Raw genomic sequence first — 24,337 nt, 5'->3', positions numbered from 1 at the left:
ATTTCTCTATCTTTCTGTGTTTTCGGAAAAATTACTTGAAAGATTAAGAATTGCTTGCCTTATTTTATTTTCGATTAGTTAGGATTTGATTATTCCAGGTAAGGTTTATTATTTATAACAGGTTTTATCACTTGTTTATTATTTAGGAGTTTGTTATTTTAGGATTAGTACCTTTTAGGATTTCTTATCCTTCGAGTTTCTGTTTCAGATATCTAGGTCTATTTCAAGATGTTTTATTACATTAGGATTATTTATTCGATTAAGATAATTTAAGAGTTTCACAATGTACAAAGAAATAATCGCGTGAAATTTAGATTTATGCTTTAAACGTATTAAACACGCGGTAATTTCAATGTCTATAGCCTCGAACGTGTTCTGATTAGTTGTGTCATTGTCTGTGACATTGAAATCACAAAAATCCATTGCAAGTGTGCTGTCATGCAATGTGGATGTAATTGGGTTTTTTGGGGTTAGGTTGGGGTTAGGTTGTATCATCTGATTTGTACAGTACTATTTTAACGCAAGGACAGGAAAGTTATTATATATTTCCCGTCCATTATTTGAATCGTTGTGAAGTGTAACGAATTATATTCGATTCGAGGAGATGTTAATGAATTACCCATTTCATATGTAATTACATGGAAATAAAAATCATTGCAAAAGTAATTGATCTAATGACAACGGAATTTCCAATATTTTTTTGTTTCGTCACCTCTTTTTCGTAATATATCTTTTATAGGTACGTGATTTATTAATCGTTCGAATGGAAATAATTATTCGTATAATATTCAAACGATTCTAGCCATAAAATAAATTAAAACGATACCTGTCAATGATATGCAATCTGCGTATGACGTCAACCTCGATCTATGCTTATACAAGAAATTTTATCAATCAATGACTAGATATACAATAATCAAATATTATAAAATTTCCTGAAAACCTTTAGGTGTTAATATCTTTAATATTTGCAAGTTATTGTTTAGCGCTAATTAGTTAGAATGTAACAAGTGGTGTACCAGAATTGAGATAATTAAGCCACACGAACAATCTTATTTAGATCTTTTTAATTTTTTAATTCTCTTTTACTCTAACACTTCGTAAAATTAATCTTCATTAGCTACTACACTTCATAGAATAACAAGAGATAATTTTTCTTATATAACGTTTCATTCATAAAATCTATCATTAAAGTATATCTTCATAAAAATATCATTCCATACTAACGGTATATTTGGCGTCATACGAGATAACAGTTACCAGTGATGACATATGTAACTTTATAAAGATATCTCGTTTTATTATATATTAAAAGAATGTACTCATTGCTGCTATATTTCAGATGAAAAAAAGGAGGCAATGATTTTACAGTAAAATCGTTCGTTTACAACTGATTCATTTACATTTCATGATAATACTGTGCATTCTGAATATGCTATGATTTGGTTTAAAATAATAAATAGTCCATTCTTGCATACTATTGCTCCAGCTTTACTTGTATTTTCGATATTGGTATAAATAGAAAGACAATTAATGTCGTTCGAGTCTATTTTCGGATCATTTATATTACGTTTAATCCATATAGTTATCATATGAGACATAGTATCGTAAAATTTGGAAGAATAAAACGTTCGTACAGGAAGTACATTTTATAAGAACTCCAACAAATCTGCGTGTGCACCTAAAATACAAACTGATAGTGATAGTGATTGTTCATAAGTTTATATACATTATCTAATGTCAATCGAAGGTATCAATTCTTTTTCTCCATAAGAGTACTTTTTCATTTATATGTGTTCAAAAATACATGTGTTCAACCGTGAAGCATATGTCACCTACAACGAAAAAGAGTTTTCCTATACTTAATATTTCCTTTATATACCTATGAAAGTCTATTCTTCGCGTAGTATGAAATTATGAATAAATCTGGAATATTGTTCAATCTGAAAAGAAAAATAACTTATTGACATCATTCATTGATACGAGATTCAGAATGTTTGTTTTGTCTTGCAGAAAAAGAAGGCAGCCCTCCCTTTCTTTTAATGTGAAATAGAAAGCGAAAATTTGAAAACAGATTTTTTGGAAATTTACTTGCAAATATCGTTTTCAATATCGTGATTTTCTTCCCAATGGTACTGTACTTTCAAATTTTCCAGTATCCCTCTAAAAACAAAAAGTCGAACCTCATTATTGTTAACGTAGGCATTACAAGGAAGCGAAGTATTAGAAAGCAGCTCCTTTTTATTATGGATTTCTCTATAATCATGTAAATAAGAAATTCCGGAAATTTTTTCCTCAAGAATTTAATTCTTGTGTTTTGATTGATAATTATTACACTGCATACTAACTTTTCGCATACTGTTCGCGTCTAACAGTTTCCTAATAATAACTACTTCAAAATTACATATGTTCTTGCACGAATTCAAAAGTACGTATGATACAATTACAATTGATTCTAAAATAATAATTATTTAAAGATATTAAGATACTAATTAAACGTTTCACTGTATTTCAAAATCTGGAACAACAAATTTTTATTTATAAAAAATGAAACTGTCTTTATATATTCTTTGTCATGATGATATTTCTTATTACCGTGTCGACATTTTTTAAAATTCATTTTGTTATCTCTACGCAATAGGAAAATTCATATACTGCTTAATATTTTTTGCATATTATCCATCCACCGCATGATATCTTCTGAAAAATCAAAATATTAATGTTATATTATTACAATGCTTCTTAAATATCAATTTTTGACAAATTTGAAATCCAATATATTTTGCACAATTATTATTTATCAAAAAATTCCAAGTTAGTAACTTTCTTTTCAAATGGCAAATAACATATACTTTGACTTACCTGTAAGTTTTTGTTCCTAATCATCATTTCCTCTTATAGAACATCATTATTGTTCTTATAATTACTACCAGTGTCATAGATATTGTAGTGGCTACAACTGAATTAATAGAAAATGATAAATAACTGTGTATAACACTAACACATAATTGTGTATAACAATGACAGATAACTTTTACTTACATATCTGTCGATAAGGGATTACTTACTGTGATATCCTGTTGATGTTTCTTAAGGCACTTGATTAGGTGCGATACGGTATCATTCCTTATGGTATACTGTAGATAAGTATTTTAGAAAATAACAAGAATAAATCTAAATTATTCAGAGGTTCCAGTTTCGGCTTAGACATAAATACAGGACCATTTGCAAAGAAGAAAGGGTGCGTTTCTACAGCCTCGTTATAGTAACCATGAATACCAATCTCTGAATTACTGGTTACTAAACATAAATATCCTATAAAATTTAATATATTTCTTTAATTTTTAATACATACATGAGTTAGTAGTTCTAAATTATGAATCATCCTACCTGTGATATTACGCTTTTCCTTATAATATCATCACTCGAGTGAACAACATTAAGATCATGTAAACCATGTCATCCTATCTTACTGTGAAGATACTTAGTTATGTTATCTAACATTATAAAAATATCATCAAATTCAAGTCCTTTTATTCACATCACATGGCCACGACGATCTGGTTCTTCGTTATATAATGTTCTAAAATTTGTCGTATATATAGGATGTACAAACCGTGATATCAAGGTATCAGTTCTTCCTTCCCAAGGGACAGTTTCATTAAAATTCTGATAGAATTAAAAATTAATTATTAATATTCTAACAATCATATATGTTAAATACGTTATAGTCAACGATATATACCTGAGCGAATGTAGGGGTGATTCCTTGATAATTATAAATGTCATCAGCCCACATCATTGTGCCACTTCTTTGTACTCCAGCCTCTAGATTAACAGCCTAAACAAACATACGAAATTTTATAGAAGCTGTACAAAATATAGTATATATGCGCAATATTGAAGCGTTCAAGGGGATATAAAGGTAATGTACATCACATACACGTGTACTCTCATGCAACAAAATACAATTAGATTTAATAGTATAAGCTCTTTTATTCATCATAATAGATTGGAAATTTAAGTGTCTTACGAGGGTGAGTAAAAAGTTACCCGCTCTGTCGGTGTAGAATTTATTTTAAGCAATTGTCAAAAAAGACATACATCATTTTTTGACATAATCACTCGATTTCTGTATACACTTTGTCCATTTGCCGAAGGACCTTTGTATTTTCTCATTAAAAAATGTTTTGGGCTGAGCTGCGAACCACGAATGCATCGTCGTCTTCACCTTTTCATCAGCTTTTTCGGCATCCATCTCGCACAAACTTTTTAAAATCCAAATCTGTCGTGCACTATTGCATAAGCAGAGCCGTGGCTGATTTGCAAATGATTTGCCACATTATCCAGTGTCACTCGTCTATTCCATAGAGCATAAGTTCATGAGCACGTTCAATGTTGTCATCGTGGATGTGGACGGGCGTCCAGCTGTTTTTTCATAACACTCGTGCGATCTTCTTTGAACTTTTGTGCCCATTCAAACACACTTCGTGACAAAACACTTTCTCCATAATGTGCATTAAATCTTTGATAAATATAGGCATCAAACATAACCTCCGACCACAAGAAACGAATCACAGCATCCTGCACTGTTTTCCTGCAAATCACCATTGCAAAGCGCCATTACTCGCGCAACGGTCACAAACGAATTGACGTAACACAAAGAAACCTGCGCAGCAGCACTGAACAGATATTGACGTCATACGAAGAGTGCAGATGGATCAATACGGTCGACAGAAGTTTTAACTATCTGGAGTGCGGATAAATTTTTACTGAGAGTCGTATAGGAATCTATAATCTGTAAGTACACCTTTGGCTGAATGGAAATTTCTCTTACATATAGTCAAAAATGCTGAAACTGTGTATTGAATTGGAAAGTGATAAAAAATAAGTGAAGTTTCGAGGTTGCATGTGATTGCATGAGTACACAGGACGTTTTTAGCGAATAAAAAATAATTTTGAAAGACACGAGACTTATCTTGTATTTTATGCACTCTCTGTGTCCGAATTTCCAGAAGCTCTCTATCTTATGAAGTGTTTTAGATTAGCCGGAAAATTTTGTACGTACGTACAAGAAGTATACGATCTAAGTGGAATATTCCATTATTCTCTTGATACAACAGAAACGAAATTTACAGAACTTCTCAGAAAGTTGGTTTATTATTATCAAATTAATAGAATTAATACACGTTTATCATCTTTACATACCTAAGTCGTGGAGGTTTATCGTGCGTAAAAAATTAGTGTCGTTTCAAAGTTACATTTCGTACATTTTAAGCCTATAATTTGTAACGTACAAAACAATGTAAATTTGAGCTGTTTCTTATCTCCACAATAAGAAAATCCAACTTTACGTTTTTTACACAATGATATTTATGGAACAGTAATATCATATTATTGCATCGCTTGGAGAATGAAGTCAAGGTACGATGTGACCCTAGTGTAAACGCTGGGATACCCAGCTGTGCCGCACTTATAAGCATAAGACACAATACTTATTAAATACGAGGTTAATTCATGTTGTATCAGCAGTGGTCCGCCGCGGTCAGCCTGAAAGGATCGTTAAATTTTTAATCAAAGATACTGAAATATATCGATCGAATTGTATTGAAATTATACTTATATACAGTAATAATCTTCTATTGATTTGTGTATTGAAATACTCCAATTTATAACGTACATGTTATATGTATTTTGAGCAAAACTAAGATTAGAAGGAAATTAGATTAAATACCATAACGAGGTGTGAGAAGTGGGCAAAACTATTAAATTGTGTTTATCTATTATTTTTAATGTTTAAGACGTCGATTTGATGTTAATTCGAATCGACGTGTCTTCAGATACCGTATAGTTTGTAGTAACTCTGTAACTTAATTACCGTACAAGAATCCTCTCCACCCTGAGCATGTTCGGCGCATATTATACCATCAGTGATATCAGGTGCATTAGGAAATTTGGAATAAGCTATTTTGCATTCGGCGTTCTTAATCACTGGCATTTGTACTTCCATTAATGCATTACGTCGTGGTCGTCCTACGAAGAAAATAAGAAAGATATTTAAGACTGGAACTATTTAATTTTATTATAAAATTGATATCACTTATTATATCTTAATGCTCCCGATCCAGCAACAAGGGGGTTATAGCCGACGAAGTTGCTCTTTCGTAGGGGCTCTTTCGTACAAATGGGATATACGTACCCTGAAAAATAAAAAAATAAATGAAAATGCAGGAAACCAATGACCAAAAGTATGAGAAAGAATTATACACGCTTTATGACACAATATATGTGTACAGTAAGAAATTTCAGGATATGATACTTCAGTAATACTCAATAGCATATATATATATATATATATTTGAGGACTTACTCGAAAATGGCACCTCCTCCACCAATCTAAGAATGGCAATATTATGATTGTGTATGTTTTCTATTCCATCCATATGTGCACAATGTGCTGCGGTCAAAACATGCCTAGCCGATATCAGGGAACCTCCGCACTTCCATAGTGGTTTGTCTGGGTTTCGGGGATTACGAAAACCTAATGCAGCGATCCATGGCCAAGCGCCTAAAATGCAATAGTCATAGTTGTGAATATACATAATTTTTTCTCACATAACGGGTAACAACGATTATTACCTATTCGATATTCGATCATACAGCAGACGATAAGTACATACGTACAAATACTCTGAAATAGAGATTTGATAAAGACAGAAATTAAATTTTTATTCCAGTGGAATACAAATTATTAAATAATTCTATATAATTTCTATTTGAACTATACTGAACTATAAAGTTCAAACGTGTAATTTCTGCCCTAACAGTTTTTGATCTCTATCCATATTATTACTCCTATATCAATTTTTTATTTCAAGCAAAAAGATACTCTTCCTAACATGAAGTAAAAGAAAGAAATAATTCAAGTTAATAAGTAAAGTTACTACCGATAAAATCATAGCATTATTATTTAGTCTAATTGAAATGTACATTGATGTGCTGTTTAATGCCTTTAAAGTTCATTCTTTGCAGTAAATGGCTTATTATTAATCGGAAAGAAAGACATAAAACGTACCAAGTTCAGCTGGTTTACCATCGACCACCCTGGTATGAGAGACGTTGCTAAAACCACAGTATGGTGGTCGCAAAGCCTTATACTTATACACAGTTTTTATTAAAATTTCTCTCTTCTCTTTGTTTGGATCGTTCGGACAGCAAACGATCGTAACATTGCCCTGGTATCTGCACACTGATCGTCTATAAAAATCGGTGGCTGTACGGTACTGTATCTGCCATATTTCTTGCAGAGGTTTACATTTTCTGTAGTCAAGGCACCTGCCTTCTTGATTGTCCGGTGTGGTACATTCTGGATCAAACAATTTTAAAACATTTATACAGTTCAAAGATGCGTAAGAAAGCGACACCGATTACTCAACTTTCGAAGTAAAAGGCCGATCAAGTCCACCGGATTGCCCTACAGACACGTATTAATCCGTAAGAGTTAGTCATCATGTTGATAATAATTATCTAAAGAAACTTTTCACGTGAAAATATAAAATTTTAATTGATTAGATATTGTGTTAGCCATACTTAAGAAAGAAAATGAAAATGAATGAAATGAAAGAAAAGGACTACCTTCAACCTCATGTTTTAAATAAACACTTTGTCAGTTTTGCGGTAAATAAATTCTTAGGAATTCAGGACAGTTTTTAGTGTGAATCATTTTGTTTCGACCGTTCGCGGAGAGACGCGATCGCGAGATAGCACGTCAACGAGAGTTGTAAGTTCCCGTTACGATTAAATAATCGACGCCACGAACTGATCGATCCCCTTATTTCGATTATGATAATAAGGGTAGTTCAACGAAATTCCACAGAATTAACACAAATAAATTAATGTTTATTTCAACAACTTATTAACTAGAAAGATATAAATGGAACAAAAAAAATGTAACTGCGTTTTGGTTGATAAGTAATGCGCGACATACCACATGTGTTGACGGTTCGACATCTCGAAAAGTTCTGAACGCCTTTCGATTTTTTTCGTTTTTTCTGGAAGGCGACCCCCACTACGTTCGGATCACGCCACATTCTTTTACGCGAGGTAAAATACGGGCCACGAGTCGACGTTTCTGGAAGTCGCCCTGCTTAATGAACCATGCGCTTGCCACTACAATGTTTGTTTGCCGGGCAGACACGACGATCCGTCTGCGACATTATAGTGCCGCGATCGATAGTTAAGAATATGACCTATGGTAAGCCGCATGGCGTAACATTCTCCCCCCGTTGAGAGGGTACCGATCAAACTAGGGAGGTGTGGTTGAAGTTCCCATCTTATTTCGTCTCGGTGGCTAGTTGTTCGGGTTTCTCGAGATCGGGTTGAATTGGCAGTGGGACAAGCCTTTTGACGCCCCGATCCAAAATGCTCTTTGCCGTCTGAACTGTAGCTGTCCGGATGACACCATCGGCGCCTGGATGAATCTTGATAACTCGGCCCAGAGGCCAATGCATGGAGGGAACGTTGTCCTCTCTGAGGATGACGATTGTGCCCTTTTGGATGCTGTGTCCACCCTTGCTCCATTTATTGCGGTTGGTTAGCTCGTTCAAATACTCCTTATGCCAGCGGTTCCAAAAATGTTGTTTAAGCTGTTGGATATGCTGCCATTTGGAGAGTCGGTTCGATGGAATGTCCCTGAAATCTCGATCACGTAAGCACATTAATGAATCGCCAATGAGGAAATGTCCGGGAGTGAGGGCTAGGAGATCATTTGGATCGGTGGAGATAGAAGTTAGAGGGCGGGAATTGAGGACTGCTTCTATTTCTATGATAAGAGTATTACGGTGTTAAGCTCATATGTTTCTGTTTCTCCACTCGCGCTGCGCCATAATATCCTTTGATATTTCCGATCCTCTGGTCGTACGAGGAATTGCCGATACAGGAATTTTCTCGATGTCGCCAGTGAGTACGTACTGATGAGCGCGGAATCTAATTAATATGCAAAATAAATTGTGAATTGATTCGAGAATATAGGATTTCCCCATTTTCATGATTATCGTGATTTTTGTATAAATATATTTTTTAAGATACTAATAATTAGGTACTTATAAATTAGTATTATCAATTATTTTGCATTTATAATTCCGCCTCTAGTATAAGTGTTAATTGAAAACTAACTTTATGTTTGAAAAAGTACTAGCAAAGTCGTTGAGTAACAAGCCACTGATGCTAACACAAATAGCATTGTCGTAATTAAATATTTCTAAATATTCATTTTTCATTTTGAACCTGTAGAAACAATTTATTATATATACTATTAGCTAAGTAATTGCATATTTAATTAAGTCGAAATATAAAACTTAGTTATTTTAATAATTTAAAAAATAAAAAACTGACAAACATTTCAATTTAATTTATGGTTGGAACAAAAGACAGTTATTTTTCATTAATTGAAATATTGCAATGCAGAGTACTTTCCAAAATACGCCGAGAGTATTCCTGATGGTGAAACGAGCGTTGCTTCATCGAACGCAGCTAAAGAAAACAACATCTATGTAGTTGGTGGTACGATGCCTGAAATAGGGGGCGATAAATTGTACAATACCTGTACTATTTGGGGTCCCGATGGAACTTTGATAGCAAAACACCGAAAGGTAAGTAATATATTCCTTTATGGCTTTGAATTTGAAAATATTGGGGCGAAGAAAGTGACTCTATCTAGGAATAATTTAGGAATATACATATGTACATACGTATACTATAACCAATTCTATAATTTACGGTTTATAAAATACGTTATGATACGGGAAACGCCCATTTTTGTTGTAATGTGTTTGTGTTGTATAAATTTTTCACATACTTAAAATATTATTATACTTATTTTTTCTCCTTTTTAAACATTATTAAATGATAGGATTTTTTAATAAAAGAAAGTGATAAAAACGCTGTCAGTTATTAAATAAAAAATAATTAAAGTTTAGGAGTTGGTAACTTTGATATTAAATTACAAAAGTTGCAGCAATAGAATTAGCGACTACATTTTTATGTTATTAGGTACATCTATTCGACATCGACATTCCTAATAAGATTACTTTTCGAGAGAGTGATTCACTCAGTCCTGGTAACTCCCTAACGACGTTCGATGTGAAGGGCTGCAAAATAGGTATTGGCATTTGCTATGATATTAGATTCGAGGAAATGGCACGCATTTATCGGAACAAAGGTACAGTAACTTAATCGATCAATACTTAACTAGCAAAAAATTAAATATCTTTCTTAAATATATTCTATATAAAATTAATATAATCTGTAACTCTGTATAAAAAGAAGCTTAATTTAAAAAACCAGTATATTTGCTGAAAATGAAACAAATAAAAGAATTAAAAGCACAATAAGAGGACTGTCCTCGCATATTCAGAAATGATGGAATGTGAACCGTGCAACTACGAAGTTAATTGGTATTCGGTGGCTTCATATTTCCTGCTTCTCTGGGTTAGGTTGCCAAATGCTGATATATCCAGCGGCATTCAATATGACCACTGGACCACTGCACTGGTCATTACTTCAGCGTTTCAGAGCGAATGATAATCAATTATACGTTGCCTGCATATCACCGGCTCGTGTTCCTTAAGCAAGTTACGTAGCATGGGGACATACACAGTTGACCAATCCCTGGGGAAAGATTCTTTACGATTTGGAAACTCAAGAGAATATGGCAGTCACCGATATCGGTAATTTACAGCTTAAAATTAAAAGCGAGAGATCCATGATGTAATTAATTTTTAGTCTCGTTAATTTATCGATTTAGCCATCTTCCTCTGTATTTGTTGAATTTATTAGTAAGCATTACTTATTACTTCGTATGTTTCTTTTTTCTATCAGATCTAAAAGTTGTTGAGGAAGTAAGGGCTCAGATACCTACATTTTCTCAGAGACGTACAGATTTGTACGACACTGTCTGTAAGAAGGAGTAACTCTACACTAAAACAGAAAATGTTTTTTTATAATATTTCTACTACGATATCCTTTTTTTGTGAATTATTACTAATTTCTTATCATTTGTACTAAATGAATGACTCAATTAAGAAAACCAAAACGTTATAAATAATAATCTGTATATCTTGTGTATCAACATGTAATTGGATATTATAATAATATAGGAATGCTATAATAATATAGGATAATAATATAGGAGAATAGTAATATAGAAAAAAACTACATGCTTTTAAACACCTTTAATATCGATCACATAAATTGTTATAATTCACAATGATTACGCATACATAAAAGACCCCTTGATAGTAAAATTTACGATCAAAAGGCAATTACGTATCGTTTAACAACATTTAATTTATAACACCTTTTAAACATTTAGACAGATTAACACATAACACTTCTTATATAGAAACATCAATTCGAAGTTATCAGCTTGGAGAAATTGGTCGATTAATACCTGTAGATTGTCTGTCTCGATGAAAGACTTAAAGAGAGCAAAAACATGATAATGCCGCTAATATAATATTCCTTCTTTCTTGTATCTGTCTGCCTCTCAGGTCGTTTTACTAATTACAATAAGTAATTTCGCCTTCTTTGCGCTCTCTTTTAACGCATTCGAGACCGAAAGAAATTCATATCAGTCAGTAGGCAAGGGTATAGTATACATATTTTATATATAACTTATGTAGTAATGTATATATCATGTTAATTTCATATTTTTTTCAATATAGAATTATTATATATATATATATATGACTGTACATAATACATTATAGAATAACATAGTATATAATTTTATATTTTAAAAATATGAGGCATACTATTTAAGATTGTCATCGATTTAAAATCAAAGTATGAAAAGGATACCCTGGAGAGAGTAAAACACAGAATCATTCTAACTAAACATTCAGATCGTACCGACACCTAGGTATCGTCTTACAATTAAATCTCGGTCTCGAATGGATTAAAATGAAATACATACTTGCAGCTTCAACATCTTCAATATCGAGAAGATTCAAACTTTACAAATAAATGTAAATTGCGATGTAAAACAACGCGATGTAAAAAGGGAAAAAGGAGGAAAGGAGGAACAGGGAAGCAAAGAGAAGAAACGAATTTTTCATTTTCTCTTGCCAGGAATATAAGATGCTAAGTAATCTTCCTAAGTAATCTCCTCCAGCTTTTTCTAGTTTGATCAATAATTATTAGTACATGTTAGGAAAACAAATAGAATTTTTGTTCTCAAGCGAGGTATAATCTAAATTTTGTATGTACACAAAAATGTTAAATATCTGTAATAAACATGGTATAATCAATTTTTTTACATAAAATTATATTGTATAGGCTATTGTTATTTAAACATTTTAAATTGGATGAAGAAAAAAAATGACGCAAATAAAACGTAGGACATTTTAATTAAAGAGACTAATATAGAGATTTATCTACTTAACTGTGATTAAATCATCTCCACTTAACGCTCTACCTCTTCTATTAATTATGCTTCGTTAAACTATGATTACAGAGGATGGGTTTTTTGATAAAATGACATTCTGACAAATATATATAGATCGATATATATAGATATAGATAGACAAATATATAGATTCTTACAACAGTAGTTATGAATGAACAGTAGTTATTGTATCAATTCCGTTCTTCAGAAGCTTCATTTGTGAAAAGACAATTCGCCAGAATATGGATTCACTGTAGTTATAGCTGTAGGATTTCAATCTAGTTGACAGACTTGCTTTACGTAGAGAATATCTGTCTCTTGTTCTACCTTATCGCGATTCTCTCCTCATCTTATACGCTTTGTCGAGCAAAGTAATATTGGCATATATCTCGGCTCTGGTTACAATCATTAGTTTCCGCCTAAACGGTTAGAATCACATAGCTCGCGCTCTACTCTCGTTTATTCAACATTCAGGCCATATGGTCGCATGCGACGAGTTTTATGTTAATTCCGACCGATTACAATACCTTTCTTTCGTTTACAAGGAACGACGAGACTGGCAGTTGCGTGATTTCCAATGCAAAAGCCGCGATATCTGCACGATAACCTAACCTCAACCGATTTTGTTGTACTATTCTTACGTGGACTTCGTTTGTACCACTTTCGTAACAAAAATAGAATACGTAGAACACAGCATTCCGTTATGCGATATTGTCGATTCCTAACATCCGAAAAATCAGAGATAATTATTTCCCTACAGTTGTACATTTGTGTGAAAAATTACGAACGTAAAGTTGTTTGGTGCATGCACAGTCCTCCCCTCCGCTGCATTTGCGTGGACATGCTAGAAAGATTCACTTTTCCACGGTGAAACTGTATGTATTATAATTTCATTTTTACAAAGGTCGAACATCCTACTATGCATAAATTTAATATTAATATAAGCAGGTTTCGTGTTAAGTATTACATCTGACGTATAAGCACACGTGTGTACGAGCCTTGGTTTTAAATGTCTTATAGTAGACACCGAAAAGATTATTCAGTTGGATATCTGACTCAATATCAATATTTTACTAGGAGATAACATGTTAAGAACACGTTGGTGGATGGCATGGGAGATGATGAATGAAGACATACTTCTGTGAGATACATAAAATAGTAGTCAGAACGTATTTTGGCGCTTGGGGACAGCAACAGCTTTTTTTTTTTTTTATTTATTTGTTGGAATTACAATCAATTCTCGCGTTGAGAATTTTCAGTAATTTTTCTGGCGTGGCGCAGTGACATGGCTGTTTATTTACAATAAGTTAATACTTATTATAGATAGGTATAATTTATAAGTATTATAAGTAAGTGCATTAGCTTAATTTGGATAATTAAATGAATCTAACGTTTAGGTCTAGCGGGTAGTGCCTCTTCAGCCTGCGAATCTGGTCCGTCGTATCGAGTAGTCCAGTGATTAGGGGGTTTCGGTGTTTCTTGACTCTTTTGCTATATCTGTCGCTATATTTTGCTATTTCCTCTTTGACTGTAGGTATCTTGAGGTCGCGATGGATGGTTTCGTTGGTAACATACCAAGGTGCGTCTATTAAGGCTCTTAGCGTTTTCGATTGGAATCGTTGTAGTATTTCGATGTTGGAGTTACTTGCTGTTCCCCATCGCTTCCTATATCCCTATATTCCGTACTTGCTTCGCTTGGTACTTTTATAATTTTCGCAGTTACAATAAAAAATTTAATTCTTAACAGATTAAAGATTTAACCTCTTGCTTTATAGTGTACAATAATTTTTTTTTTTTTTTTTTTTTTTTTTTTTTTTTTTTTTTTTTTTTTTTTTTTTTTGTATAGGTTATGTGATCCATAGTTTGAGTAAGCAGTACACACACACACACACACACACACACACACACACACACACACACACACACACACACACACACACACACACACACACACACACACATTTACGTGACAAGCTTTCATTTCAATCTATATTTAAGATTAATATTTTATCAGTTTCTGTTCGTAACAACATCGAAGTAGTCAATAAGTTTGAGGAGTATAATTAAGGAAGCTATGAAGCAAGAGGTTAAGAACAAATTCTGAAAGAGGTTATGTACAACTCAGTAGTACTGCTTTACATTACTTTGCGAATTACTTTTCAAGCATAAAAATAGTTTAACAGCCACTTATAGTTACTTCCTTACCATTACATTCATTAAATTCGTTTGATTTTGTAAACTAAATAACCACGCTGACCAGCCTCTTATTTAAAATAGAATTATTTTGTCATATATCCAACAGTTTACTTTCTCTTCGTAAATATTATTAATAATTTTATCAATTTCGTATACTTCCATCCTTCGTATAAGTGACAATAAATCAGAAGAGCTTCATAGCAATATTGAACAACATACAGTCAACTACAGCACCATTAGATACATCCACCATACAGTCAACTACAACACCATTAGATAACAGCAATACAATAGATTATTATTTTCTACGTGTCATTGATTCATCATCATCATTTTCCATTTTTTTAGCATATGTAAAAACGTATCTGACGTAATCTTACCTCGCTCTTTGAGTACAAAAATCCATTCAAATGAAACAAAGGGAAAAGAAATAAGAAAACAAACACTCACATACGAATCTTCATTACATAACTGTATGTACTCCTCGAGGTATAATTACTCAGACACGTTACAGCGTACCTTCTTCGTTCCCTGATGGCTGATGTTGATCGTTGACGTTTATAGTGAAAGAATTTCGTCAACGGCGCCATCTGGATCCCTGTTGAAAAATTAAACTAGCCGCAACAGCACCATTAAGCTCATCACCCAGAGTAGCTTTTGTTGCTGAGTCGTGGAGGAATTATTATCATCAACGACATAAACTTTACCAGTTCCGGTAATGTTCTTCATGTGGTCCAGGCATTCGAACTCGCAACATCGCTTTCCAAGACGAAATTTTTTGCATGTCTGTAGTAAAAAGAAATCGATCAATTGTACAGATCAATCGTCACTCGACTGCTCGAGAATTCAGATCATCCAGAGAATAGAATAGAGACGTGGAAAAATGTAGTGCGATCATCGCAGTGGGAGGAAATAGGGGGATAGGGACCAAATGAATGAACGAGATGTTAAGGACAACTGACGATAAGTTCTTCTTTTGTCGGGAATTGCATGTTTGTGAATGGTTTGTGGGTGGTTAGGTGGAGAGAATTGAAGAGTTTGGAGGTGACTGGAAGAGTGTTTTGGGCAAGGTAGATTGCAGAATGGTTGCGGTAGCATTGTGTTAATTATGGGTTTGTACATGTAATCTTTGTATGTATCACTACATACAACCTAACGTATATTTTTAATAATACATCAGAGTTTTAGTTATTTCATAGCTATGAATTTTATACTCTATAATCTTGACGTTTTATTTCACAGAAGCGTTTGAATATCCATAAAAATTAAATGAACCAATGTATTCATTATCTTATAGAGAAGATATATTATTTTTAATTATGTTCCAATTATTTATCATGATCCTGATTTCCTTATTCTGAAAATTTGAAAGGAAGTTTTGTAGTTTGATACTTTCAGCGACAAAGGGTCAATATTGCTTTAGTATATTTCGTCACATATACATGTATATCTATATGAATTGAGGACTGCTTCTATTTCTATGATAAGAGTATTACGGTGTTAAGCTCATATGTTTCTGTTTCTCCACTCGCGCTGCGCCATAATATCCTTTGATATTTCCGATCCTCTGGTCGTACGAGGAATTGCCGATACATTTTCTCGATGTCGCCAGTGAGTACGTACTGATGAGCGCGGAATCTAATTAATATACAAAATAAATTGTGAATTGATTCGAGAATATAGGATTTCCCCATTTTCATGATTATCGTGATTTTTGTATAAATATATTTTTTAAGATACTAATAATTAGGTACTTATAAATTAGTATTATCAATTATTTTGCATTTATAATTCCGCCTCTAGTATAAGTGTTAATTGAAAACTAACTTTATGTTTCAAAAAGTACTAGCAAAGTCGTTGAGTAACAAGCCACTGATGCTAACACAAATAGCATTGTCGTAATTAAATATTTCTAAATATTCATTTTTCATTTTGAACCTGTAGAAACAATTTATTATATATACTATTAGCTAAGTAATTGCATATTTAATTAAGTCGAAATATAAAACTTAGTTATTTTAATAATTTAAAAAATAAAAAACTGACAAACATTTCAATTTAATTTATGGTTGGAACAAAAGACAGTTATTCTTCATTAATTGAAATATTGCAATGCAGAGTACTTTCCAAAATACGCCGAGAGTATTCCTGATGGTGAAACGAGCGTTGCTTCATCGAACGCAGCTAAAGAAAACAACATCTATGTAGTTGGTGGTACGATGCCTGAAATAGGGGGCGATAAATTGTACAATACCTGTACTATTTGGGGTCCCGATGGAACTTTGATAGCAAAACACCGAAAGGTAAGTAATATATTCCTTTATGGCTTTGAATTTGAAAATATTGGGGCGAAGAAAGTGACTCTATCTAGGAATAATTTAGGAATATACATATGTACATACGTATACTATAACCAATTCTATAATTTACGGTTTATAAAATACGTTATGATACGGGAAACGCCCATTTTTGTTGTAATGTGTTTGTGTTGTATAAATTTTTCACATACTTAAAATATTATTATACTTATTTTTTCTCCTTTTTAAACATTATTAAATGATAGGATTTTTTAATAAAAGAAAGTGATAAAAACGCTGTCAGTTATTAAATAAAAAAAAAAAAAAAAAAAAAAAAAAAAAAAAAAAAAAAAAAATAATTAAAGTTTAGGAGTTGGTAACTTTGATATTAAATTACAAAAGTTGCAGCAATAGAATTAGCGACTACATTTTTATGTTATTAGGTACATCTATTCGACATCGACATTCCTAATAAGATTACTTTTCGAGAGAGTGATTCACTCAGTCCTGGTAACTCCCTAACGACGTTCGATGTGAAGGGCTGAAAAATAGGTATTGGCATTTGCTATGATATTAGATTCGAGGAAATGGCACGCATTTATCGGAACAAAGGTACAGTAACTTAATCGATCAATACTTAACTAGCAAAAAATTAAATATCTTTCTTAAATATATTCTATATAAAATTAATATAATCTGTAACTCTGTATAAAAAGAAGCTTAATTTAAAAAACCAGTATATTTGCTGAAAATGAAACAAATAAAAGAATTAAAAGCACAATAAGAGGACTGTCCTCGCATATTCAGAAATGATGGAATGTGAACCGTGCAACTACGAAGTTAATTGGTATTCGGTGGCTTCATATTTCCTGCTTCTCTGGGTTAGGTTGCCAAATGCTGATATATCCAGCGGCATTCAATATGACCACTGGACCACTGCACTGGTCATTACTTCAGCGTTTCAGAGCGAATGATAATCAATTATACGTTGCCTGCATATCACCGGCTCGTGTTCCTTAAGCAAGTTACGTCGCATGGGGACATACACAGTTGACCAATCCCTGGGGAAAGATTCTTTACGATTTGGAAACTCAAGAGAATATGGCAGTCACCGATATCGGTAATTTACAGCTTAAAATTAAAAGCGAGAGATCCATGATGTAATTAATTTTTAGTCTCGTTAATTTATCGATTTAGCCATCTTCCTCTGTATTTGTTGAATTTATTAGTAAGCATTACTTATTACTTCGTATGTTTCTTTTTTCTATCAGATCTAAAAGTTGTTGAGGAAGTAAGACAAGACGAAATTTTTTGCATGTCTGTAGTAAAAAGAAATCGAATCTGGTCCGTCGTATCGAGTAGTCCAGTGATTAGGGGGTTTCGGTGTTTGTTGACTCTTTTGCTATATCTGTCGCTATATTTTGCTATTTCCTCTTTGACTGTAGGTATCTTGAGGTCGCGATGGATGGTTTCGTTGGTAACATACCAAGGTGCGTCTATTAAGGCTCTTAGCGTTTTCGATTGGAATCGTTGTAGTATTTCGATGTTGGAGTTACTTGGACAGCAACAGCTGGTGATACTGTCATACACCTCCATTTATAAACTTTCGAAAATCGATGTGACCTTCAAACTTTAGTGTATTCTGTTTCACAGCACAAAATGTTTCCGAAACGTACGTTTATTGTTACAATAAACTTGACTAGTGGCTCTGAAATACTATCCTTGAAAAAACAATGGGGAAATTGGAGCAAAAGCAGAAGGAAATAAACAAAGACCTTGTTGGTTCGTAAAAATAAAATATGCTACAGGAAAAACTTTTTCCAACGGATTGAGATGCGACAAGCTTTAAAAGCTATGACGCGAATCGAGCGTTTGTCTACAAGAGCGCATTTTCGGTGGATATATATGTCGGAATGACATTGGGGATAGGGTTGTCGGTGTTTGAGGAGTCTTCATTGAAGGTAGCCATCGTTGCGGTGTAACGAAGATACGATTTATTGACACAGGTATGAATAACACAGGTTTGACAATCTACCACGGCGGTGAGACGTCCGCGACACTAGTGACAATGGTCTCCGGTTCGATAACGAATCCGCGGCCAACGGGATGACAGATGGGCGTTCTCGCTGAATCTAAGTCTGATTCGTAAAAATAATTGCTGAGCGTAAAGACGTTACTCTTTGGTCGACGGGAGCGCGTAAAAGAATGCCCGTCCCGTCCCGATGATGCCACAGAGGAAAACTATAATGGGGTGTGTCTAAGGACACGAGATCATCGGATTCGTCGAGGAAAGCCTTCGTTTAGGAAGTAAGGGAAATTGACGTTGCTGCTAATTGGTCAATCTCCATATCGGTGGTTAGAAAAAGATGGTAGCCGCCCTCGAGGGAAAGTTGCTAGTGGGAGACGTCGCTCGTTGAAAAATATGTCTCCCCTATCTTCCCGTAGTTGGGACAAAGACTGTTTGTCTGTTTGAAGGACTTTAGTTAACTAAACCTTAAGATTTATAACGGGCCCTCGGGCTAGCCGAACATGTACTGCGGAGACGCATCGACATCTGGCAATCATCTTACTCGAAGAATAGGGTCTGCGTGTGGCGAGCCACGGGACAGAAACCGTGGGAATGTTTACTGTCGCGTGTCGCCACGAATATTTCTTTTAAGGAGAGCTATAGAATTACTCCATACCTTTGTTAGGCAAAGCGTTCATCCTTTGACCGCGGCTACGTTGGGCGACAGACTGTCACCTCGAGCCAAAGCTCACCGTCACTAATCTCGAACAATTACAATCGGATTGAATAACTACAATAGTTTAGTTACAGTTATAGTAGACTTTAGATTGCAATGTTGCGGGGCTATCCAAAGGTTCCGGTGTCCTTTCATCTCCGACATATAGATATACATGTATATGTGACGAAATATACTAAAGCAATATTGACCCTTTGTCGCTGAAAGTATCAAACTACAAAACTTCCTTTCAAATTTTCAGAATAAGGAAATCAGGATCATGATAAATAATTGGAACATAATTAAAAATAATATATCTTCTCTATAAGATAATGAATACATTGGTTCATTTAATTTTTATGGATATTCAAACGCTTCTGTGAAATAAAACGTCAAGATTATAGAGTATAAAATTCATAGCTATGAAATAACTAAAACTCTGATGTATTATTAAAAATATACGTTAGGTTGTATGTAGTGATACATACAAAGATTACATGTACAAACCCATAATTAACACAATGCTACCGCAACCATTCTGCAATCTACCTTGCCCAAAACACTCTTCCAGTCACCTCCAAACTCTTCAATTCTCTCCACCTAACCACCCACAAACCATTCACAAACATGCAATTCCCGACAAAAGAAGAACTTATCGTCAGTTGTCCTTAACATCTCGTTCATTCATTTGGTCCCTATCCCCCTATTTCCTCCCACTGCGATGATCGCACTACATTTTTCCACGTCTCTATTCTATTCTCTGGATGATCTGAATTCTCGAGCAGTCGAGTGACGATTGATCTGTACAATTGATCGATTTCTTTTTACTACAGACATGCAAGAAATTCCGTGTTGGAGAGCGATATTGCGAGTTCGAGTGCCTGGACCATCTGAATAACGTTACCAGAACTGGTATAGTTTATGTCGTTGATGATAAGAATTCCTCCACGACTCAGCAACAAGAGCTACTCTGGGTGATGAGCTTAATGGTGCTGTTGCGGCTATTTTAATTTTTCAACAAGGATCCAGATGGCGCCGTTGACGAAATTCTTTCATTATAAACGTCAACGATCAACATCAGCCATCAGGGAACGAAGAAGGTACGCTGTAACGTGTCTGAGTAATTATACCTCGAGGAGTACATACAGTTATGTAATGAAGATTCATATGTGAGTGTTTGTTTTCTTATTTCTTTTCCCTTTGTTTCATTTGAATGGATTTTTTTACTCAAAGAGCGAGGTAAGATTACGTCAGATACGTTTTTACATATGCTAAAAAAATGGAAAATGATGATGATGAATCAATGACACGTAGAAAATTATAATCTATTGTATTGCTGTTATCTAATGGTGTTGTAGTAGACTGTATGGTGGATGTATCTAATGGTGTTGTAGTTGACTGTATGTTGTTCAATATTGCTATGAAACTCTTCTGATTCATTGTCACTTATACGAAGGATGGAAGTATGCGAATTGGGAGAAGTCAGGTTGAGAGATGCAAGATTTATACGCTCGTTCTGTCAGTTATCCCAGTGTCTGTTACGCGATAGAAAATGAACGAACTGAATAATAAATGCATTATCGGCATGAAGATTGCTTGATGTAGGCCACCGCTTTTTTTCTATCCTTCCGATACCATTTTTCTTTTTTTTCTTTTTTTGCGAAACACTTTGCTAGTCGTGAGAAGCAGCAATTCCCTTCTGCGAATCAATTACGGTTCACGAGAAATTGTATTATAGCCTGGAACGTATTCAAATTATCTTCAATTATTCTCGGCTGTTTCCATTTCCATTCGTCTCTTACGTAAGTACTCGTTTGATGTACGTACATAGTGAGACAATAATCGTTAACACCTTTAATGTCTTCAGTATTATAGAATAAGACGCGAAAATACGTTGAAACCTGACTTTTAGATTCGCGAGACTCTATAAGGCTTCGAAAGTCTCTTGTTTCAGGCCGAATAAAAAATTGTAGATGAAGAATTACATTGCGAGGTCTGTTAAGGAAAATTTTAAATCGTATCGTTGTAATAGGATTATTTCAGCGAGGGAAATTACGTGTTGCGTGCGAAGCCACGAGCTTTCTTTCAGGCTAATATACATAATTGTCCTATCGAACTTTCCATCTAAACCGTTGCGCTCACACGTGGATTTTGCATTTCAATTTTCTTACTTACAGTCCAGTCCAGTGAGACCAAGTTAAATTTTTCAGCCCTCCGAGGTAGAATATGTTTTATAGAGAGACGTACAACGCCATGAAGGGGAGACAGATCAATAAATTGGGTTATCTTTAAATTACTGACAATCATTTCATCGACGCGGTTTCACCGACACCGAGTCCCCCGGCAACGTCTGTCAAAGCTTATTTACCGATACACTGAAATCAACCACAATCATTTTACCGACCTCTTCCTTTGCTGACAGTTATTATACTCGCTGTCATATGTTATCGTTGATTATACATCTTTATTTACAAATTCGTTCCTGTGTATAACGAAACAAAGGAAGAAACGAAAATGATACGTTTCATGACGCATTGTTAAATTATTAATTAACGAGAGTTACATATCTACATGAATGCTTTGAAATGTCAGTTATAATTCATGAAAATGGATACAAGCCATTTTACTATACATAAATAGAATTATAAAGACATGTTACGTACTAATGCTTTTACGAAATATATTTCTGTATACGTTTGACGTTTCTGTATTATTCCTTATGTGCTTTCTGCTCTTGTGTTTAGCTCGTCGGAAGTAAAAATACGTTAAGCGAATCAGCTAATCTATTCGAGCGTTTCAACGGCTCAGTCTTCTCTTATGCAACTACCAAAAGAGAAGATAAGTCTTTGGTTATACAACATTTCATAACGTCCAAAGTAACGGGGCACTAATTAGTTGCAACTTTAAGACAGACCAGATATCAGTCATCGTCCGTAAATACATTTATTACGATCGTTTAAAGTTTAAAGAAACACCGTTATAAAGTCGTAATACGAGACAAAGCGAAGAGAAAGTAAACTGTTGGATATATGACAAAATAATTCTATTTTAAATAAGAGACTGGTCAGCGTGGTTATTTTGTTTACAAAATCAAACGAATTTAATGAATGTAATGGTAAGGAAGTAACTATAAGTGGCTGTTAAACTATTTTTATGCTTGAAAAGTAATTCGCAAAGTAATGTAAAGCAGTACTACTGAGTTGTACATAACCTCTTTCAGAATTTGTTCTTAACCTCTTGCTTCATAACTTCCTTAATTATACTCTTCAAACTTATTGACTACTTCGATGTTGTTACGAACAGAAACTGATAAAATATTAATCTTAAATATAGATTGAAATGAAAGCTTGTCACGTAAATATATATATATGTACTACTTACTCAAACTATGGATCACATAACCTATAAAAAAAAAAAAAAAAAAAAAATTATTGTACACTATAAAGCAAGAGGTTAAATCTTTAATCTGTTAAGAATTAAATTTTTTATTGTAACTGCGAAAATTATAAAAGTACCAAGCGAAGCAAGTACGGAATATATGCGGAATATGAATCGCTCAACTAACCAAAGAGCGGCACAGTGACAAAATTAGTAAAGTAAAGACCACAAATATTACAACATTATATTCTACCACAAAATAATTCTCTATACAAAAAAGGTACACAACGAATCGATTTTTCACAACGATAAGAGTCAACAGAACCAATCAAGACCAGGCGAGACTCTCATAAGACAACGATATCAGAGGGATCAAATCAGCGACTTCAATCTATGTTACAGAGTATAGTTATCAAGAAAAATTGCTCTTTTCATGAAAAGTATGGTAATGATACTCTTATAACACATTGTATATCTGGCAGTCGGGTGTGCCCGTGGCCATCGGAAATGTAAAGACGACGCTTTTAGAAAGTGATAGCGCCATCGCGTTTTAAAAACGCGTTAGAAGAAGGTCGGTTTCGCTATCCAAGGCGAATCGAAAAGTGTGCGTGTTGCGAGAATCAGAGTTGATCGAGACGTCGAAGCATAGAGCCGTTAGAATTGAGTTGCGAGTGTTGTCGAGTGTTAGAGTTGCTAGTGAGAGAGAGAGAGAGAGAGAGAGAGAGAGAGAGAGTTACCAAATAGTTGTCAAGTTATTTGTTGTAAATACGAGCGTTGCATTTAGTTTTCCTGTTAATCAAACATCGTTTCTCTGTCTAACTAATATCTGTATTTTCAATCCATTATTAATATATTCCGATATTACAAGTGGGGGCTCGTCCGGGATTGAATAAGACAGAGAAACGATACGATTTAACGGAGCTATTTCTGCGGGAGTAGAAAAGAATAGAATAAAATGGCAAACGTTGAAGACGAACGATTGTCGGGTGAAGAGGATTTGACGCTGGAGGAGCTGAGGAGTAAGCTCGCACAGATGAATCTGCCTATATCCGGTGCGAGATCAGTGCTGGTTGCCAGGTTGAACAGAGCGTGCAAACCTGGTCGATCTACTCCTAAGGATTCGAAGCGTGGCGAAGAACCAACAAACCAGCGAGATCTAAGAAGCAAGCAGAGAGCCGAACGCAGTCAAGAGGGAGAGGAAGACCTCGAGAAGCTGAGGACGAAAGAGCTGAGAGCGCGTCTCGTTAGCTTGGGGTTGAAGGTAACGGGAAGAAAATCCGAACTACGCGCGCGGCTAC

At 34.3% G+C, this 24,337-nt stretch overlaps 1 protein-coding gene across 2 annotated transcripts; it reads right to left on the bottom strand.

The window, feature by feature from the left end:
• Nucleotides 1-5,409: 5,409 nt before the first annotated feature.
• LOC126876827 (venom serine protease Bi-VSP-like) lies at nucleotides 5,410-8,202 on the bottom strand. 2 transcript variants are annotated; one of them, XM_050639697.1, is made up of 4 exons: nucleotides 7,988-8,202; nucleotides 6,371-6,568; nucleotides 6,105-6,200; nucleotides 5,410-6,032 (listed from the first exon to the last, which is right to left on the bottom strand). In XM_050639697.1, exons 1-4 carry the CDS (start codon nucleotides 8,088-8,090, stop codon nucleotides 6,010-6,012), a joined length of 420 nt encoding a protein of 139 aa, XP_050495654.1. In that variant the 5' UTR covers nucleotides 8,091-8,202; the 3' UTR covers nucleotides 5,410-6,009. The 2 variants fall into 2 exon arrangements, with proteins under 2 accessions (XP_050495654.1, XP_050495655.1); XM_050639698.1 differs by lacking the exon at nucleotides 7,988-8,202 and adding an exon at nucleotides 6,640-7,362.
• Nucleotides 8,203-24,337: the final 16,135 nt, after the last annotated feature.

Source organism: Bombus huntii, unplaced genomic scaffold (assembly GCF_024542735.1).
Source record: "Bombus huntii isolate Logan2020A unplaced genomic scaffold, iyBomHunt1.1 ctg00000097.1, whole genome shotgun sequence".
NCBI lineage: Eukaryota > Metazoa > Arthropoda > Insecta > Hymenoptera > Apidae > Bombus > Bombus huntii.
This window is presented reverse-complemented; position numbering and strand designations above follow the sequence as displayed.

Excerpts from the sequence above, each read along its gene's own strand:
- LOC126876827 (XM_050639697.1), bottom strand. The coding sequence starts at position 8,090 with ATGTGGCGTGATCCGAACGTAGTGGGGGTCGCCTTCCAGAAAAAACGA. Across the intron at positions 6,569-7,987 it reads TCGAACCGTCAACACATGTG|GCGCTTGGCCATGGATCGCT; the intron begins GTATGTCGCGCA and ends ATTGCATTTTAG. Across the intron at positions 6,033-6,104 it reads ATCGGGAGCATTAAGATATA|ACGACCACGACGTAATGCAT; the intron begins ATAAGTGATATC and ends TTTCTTCGTAGG.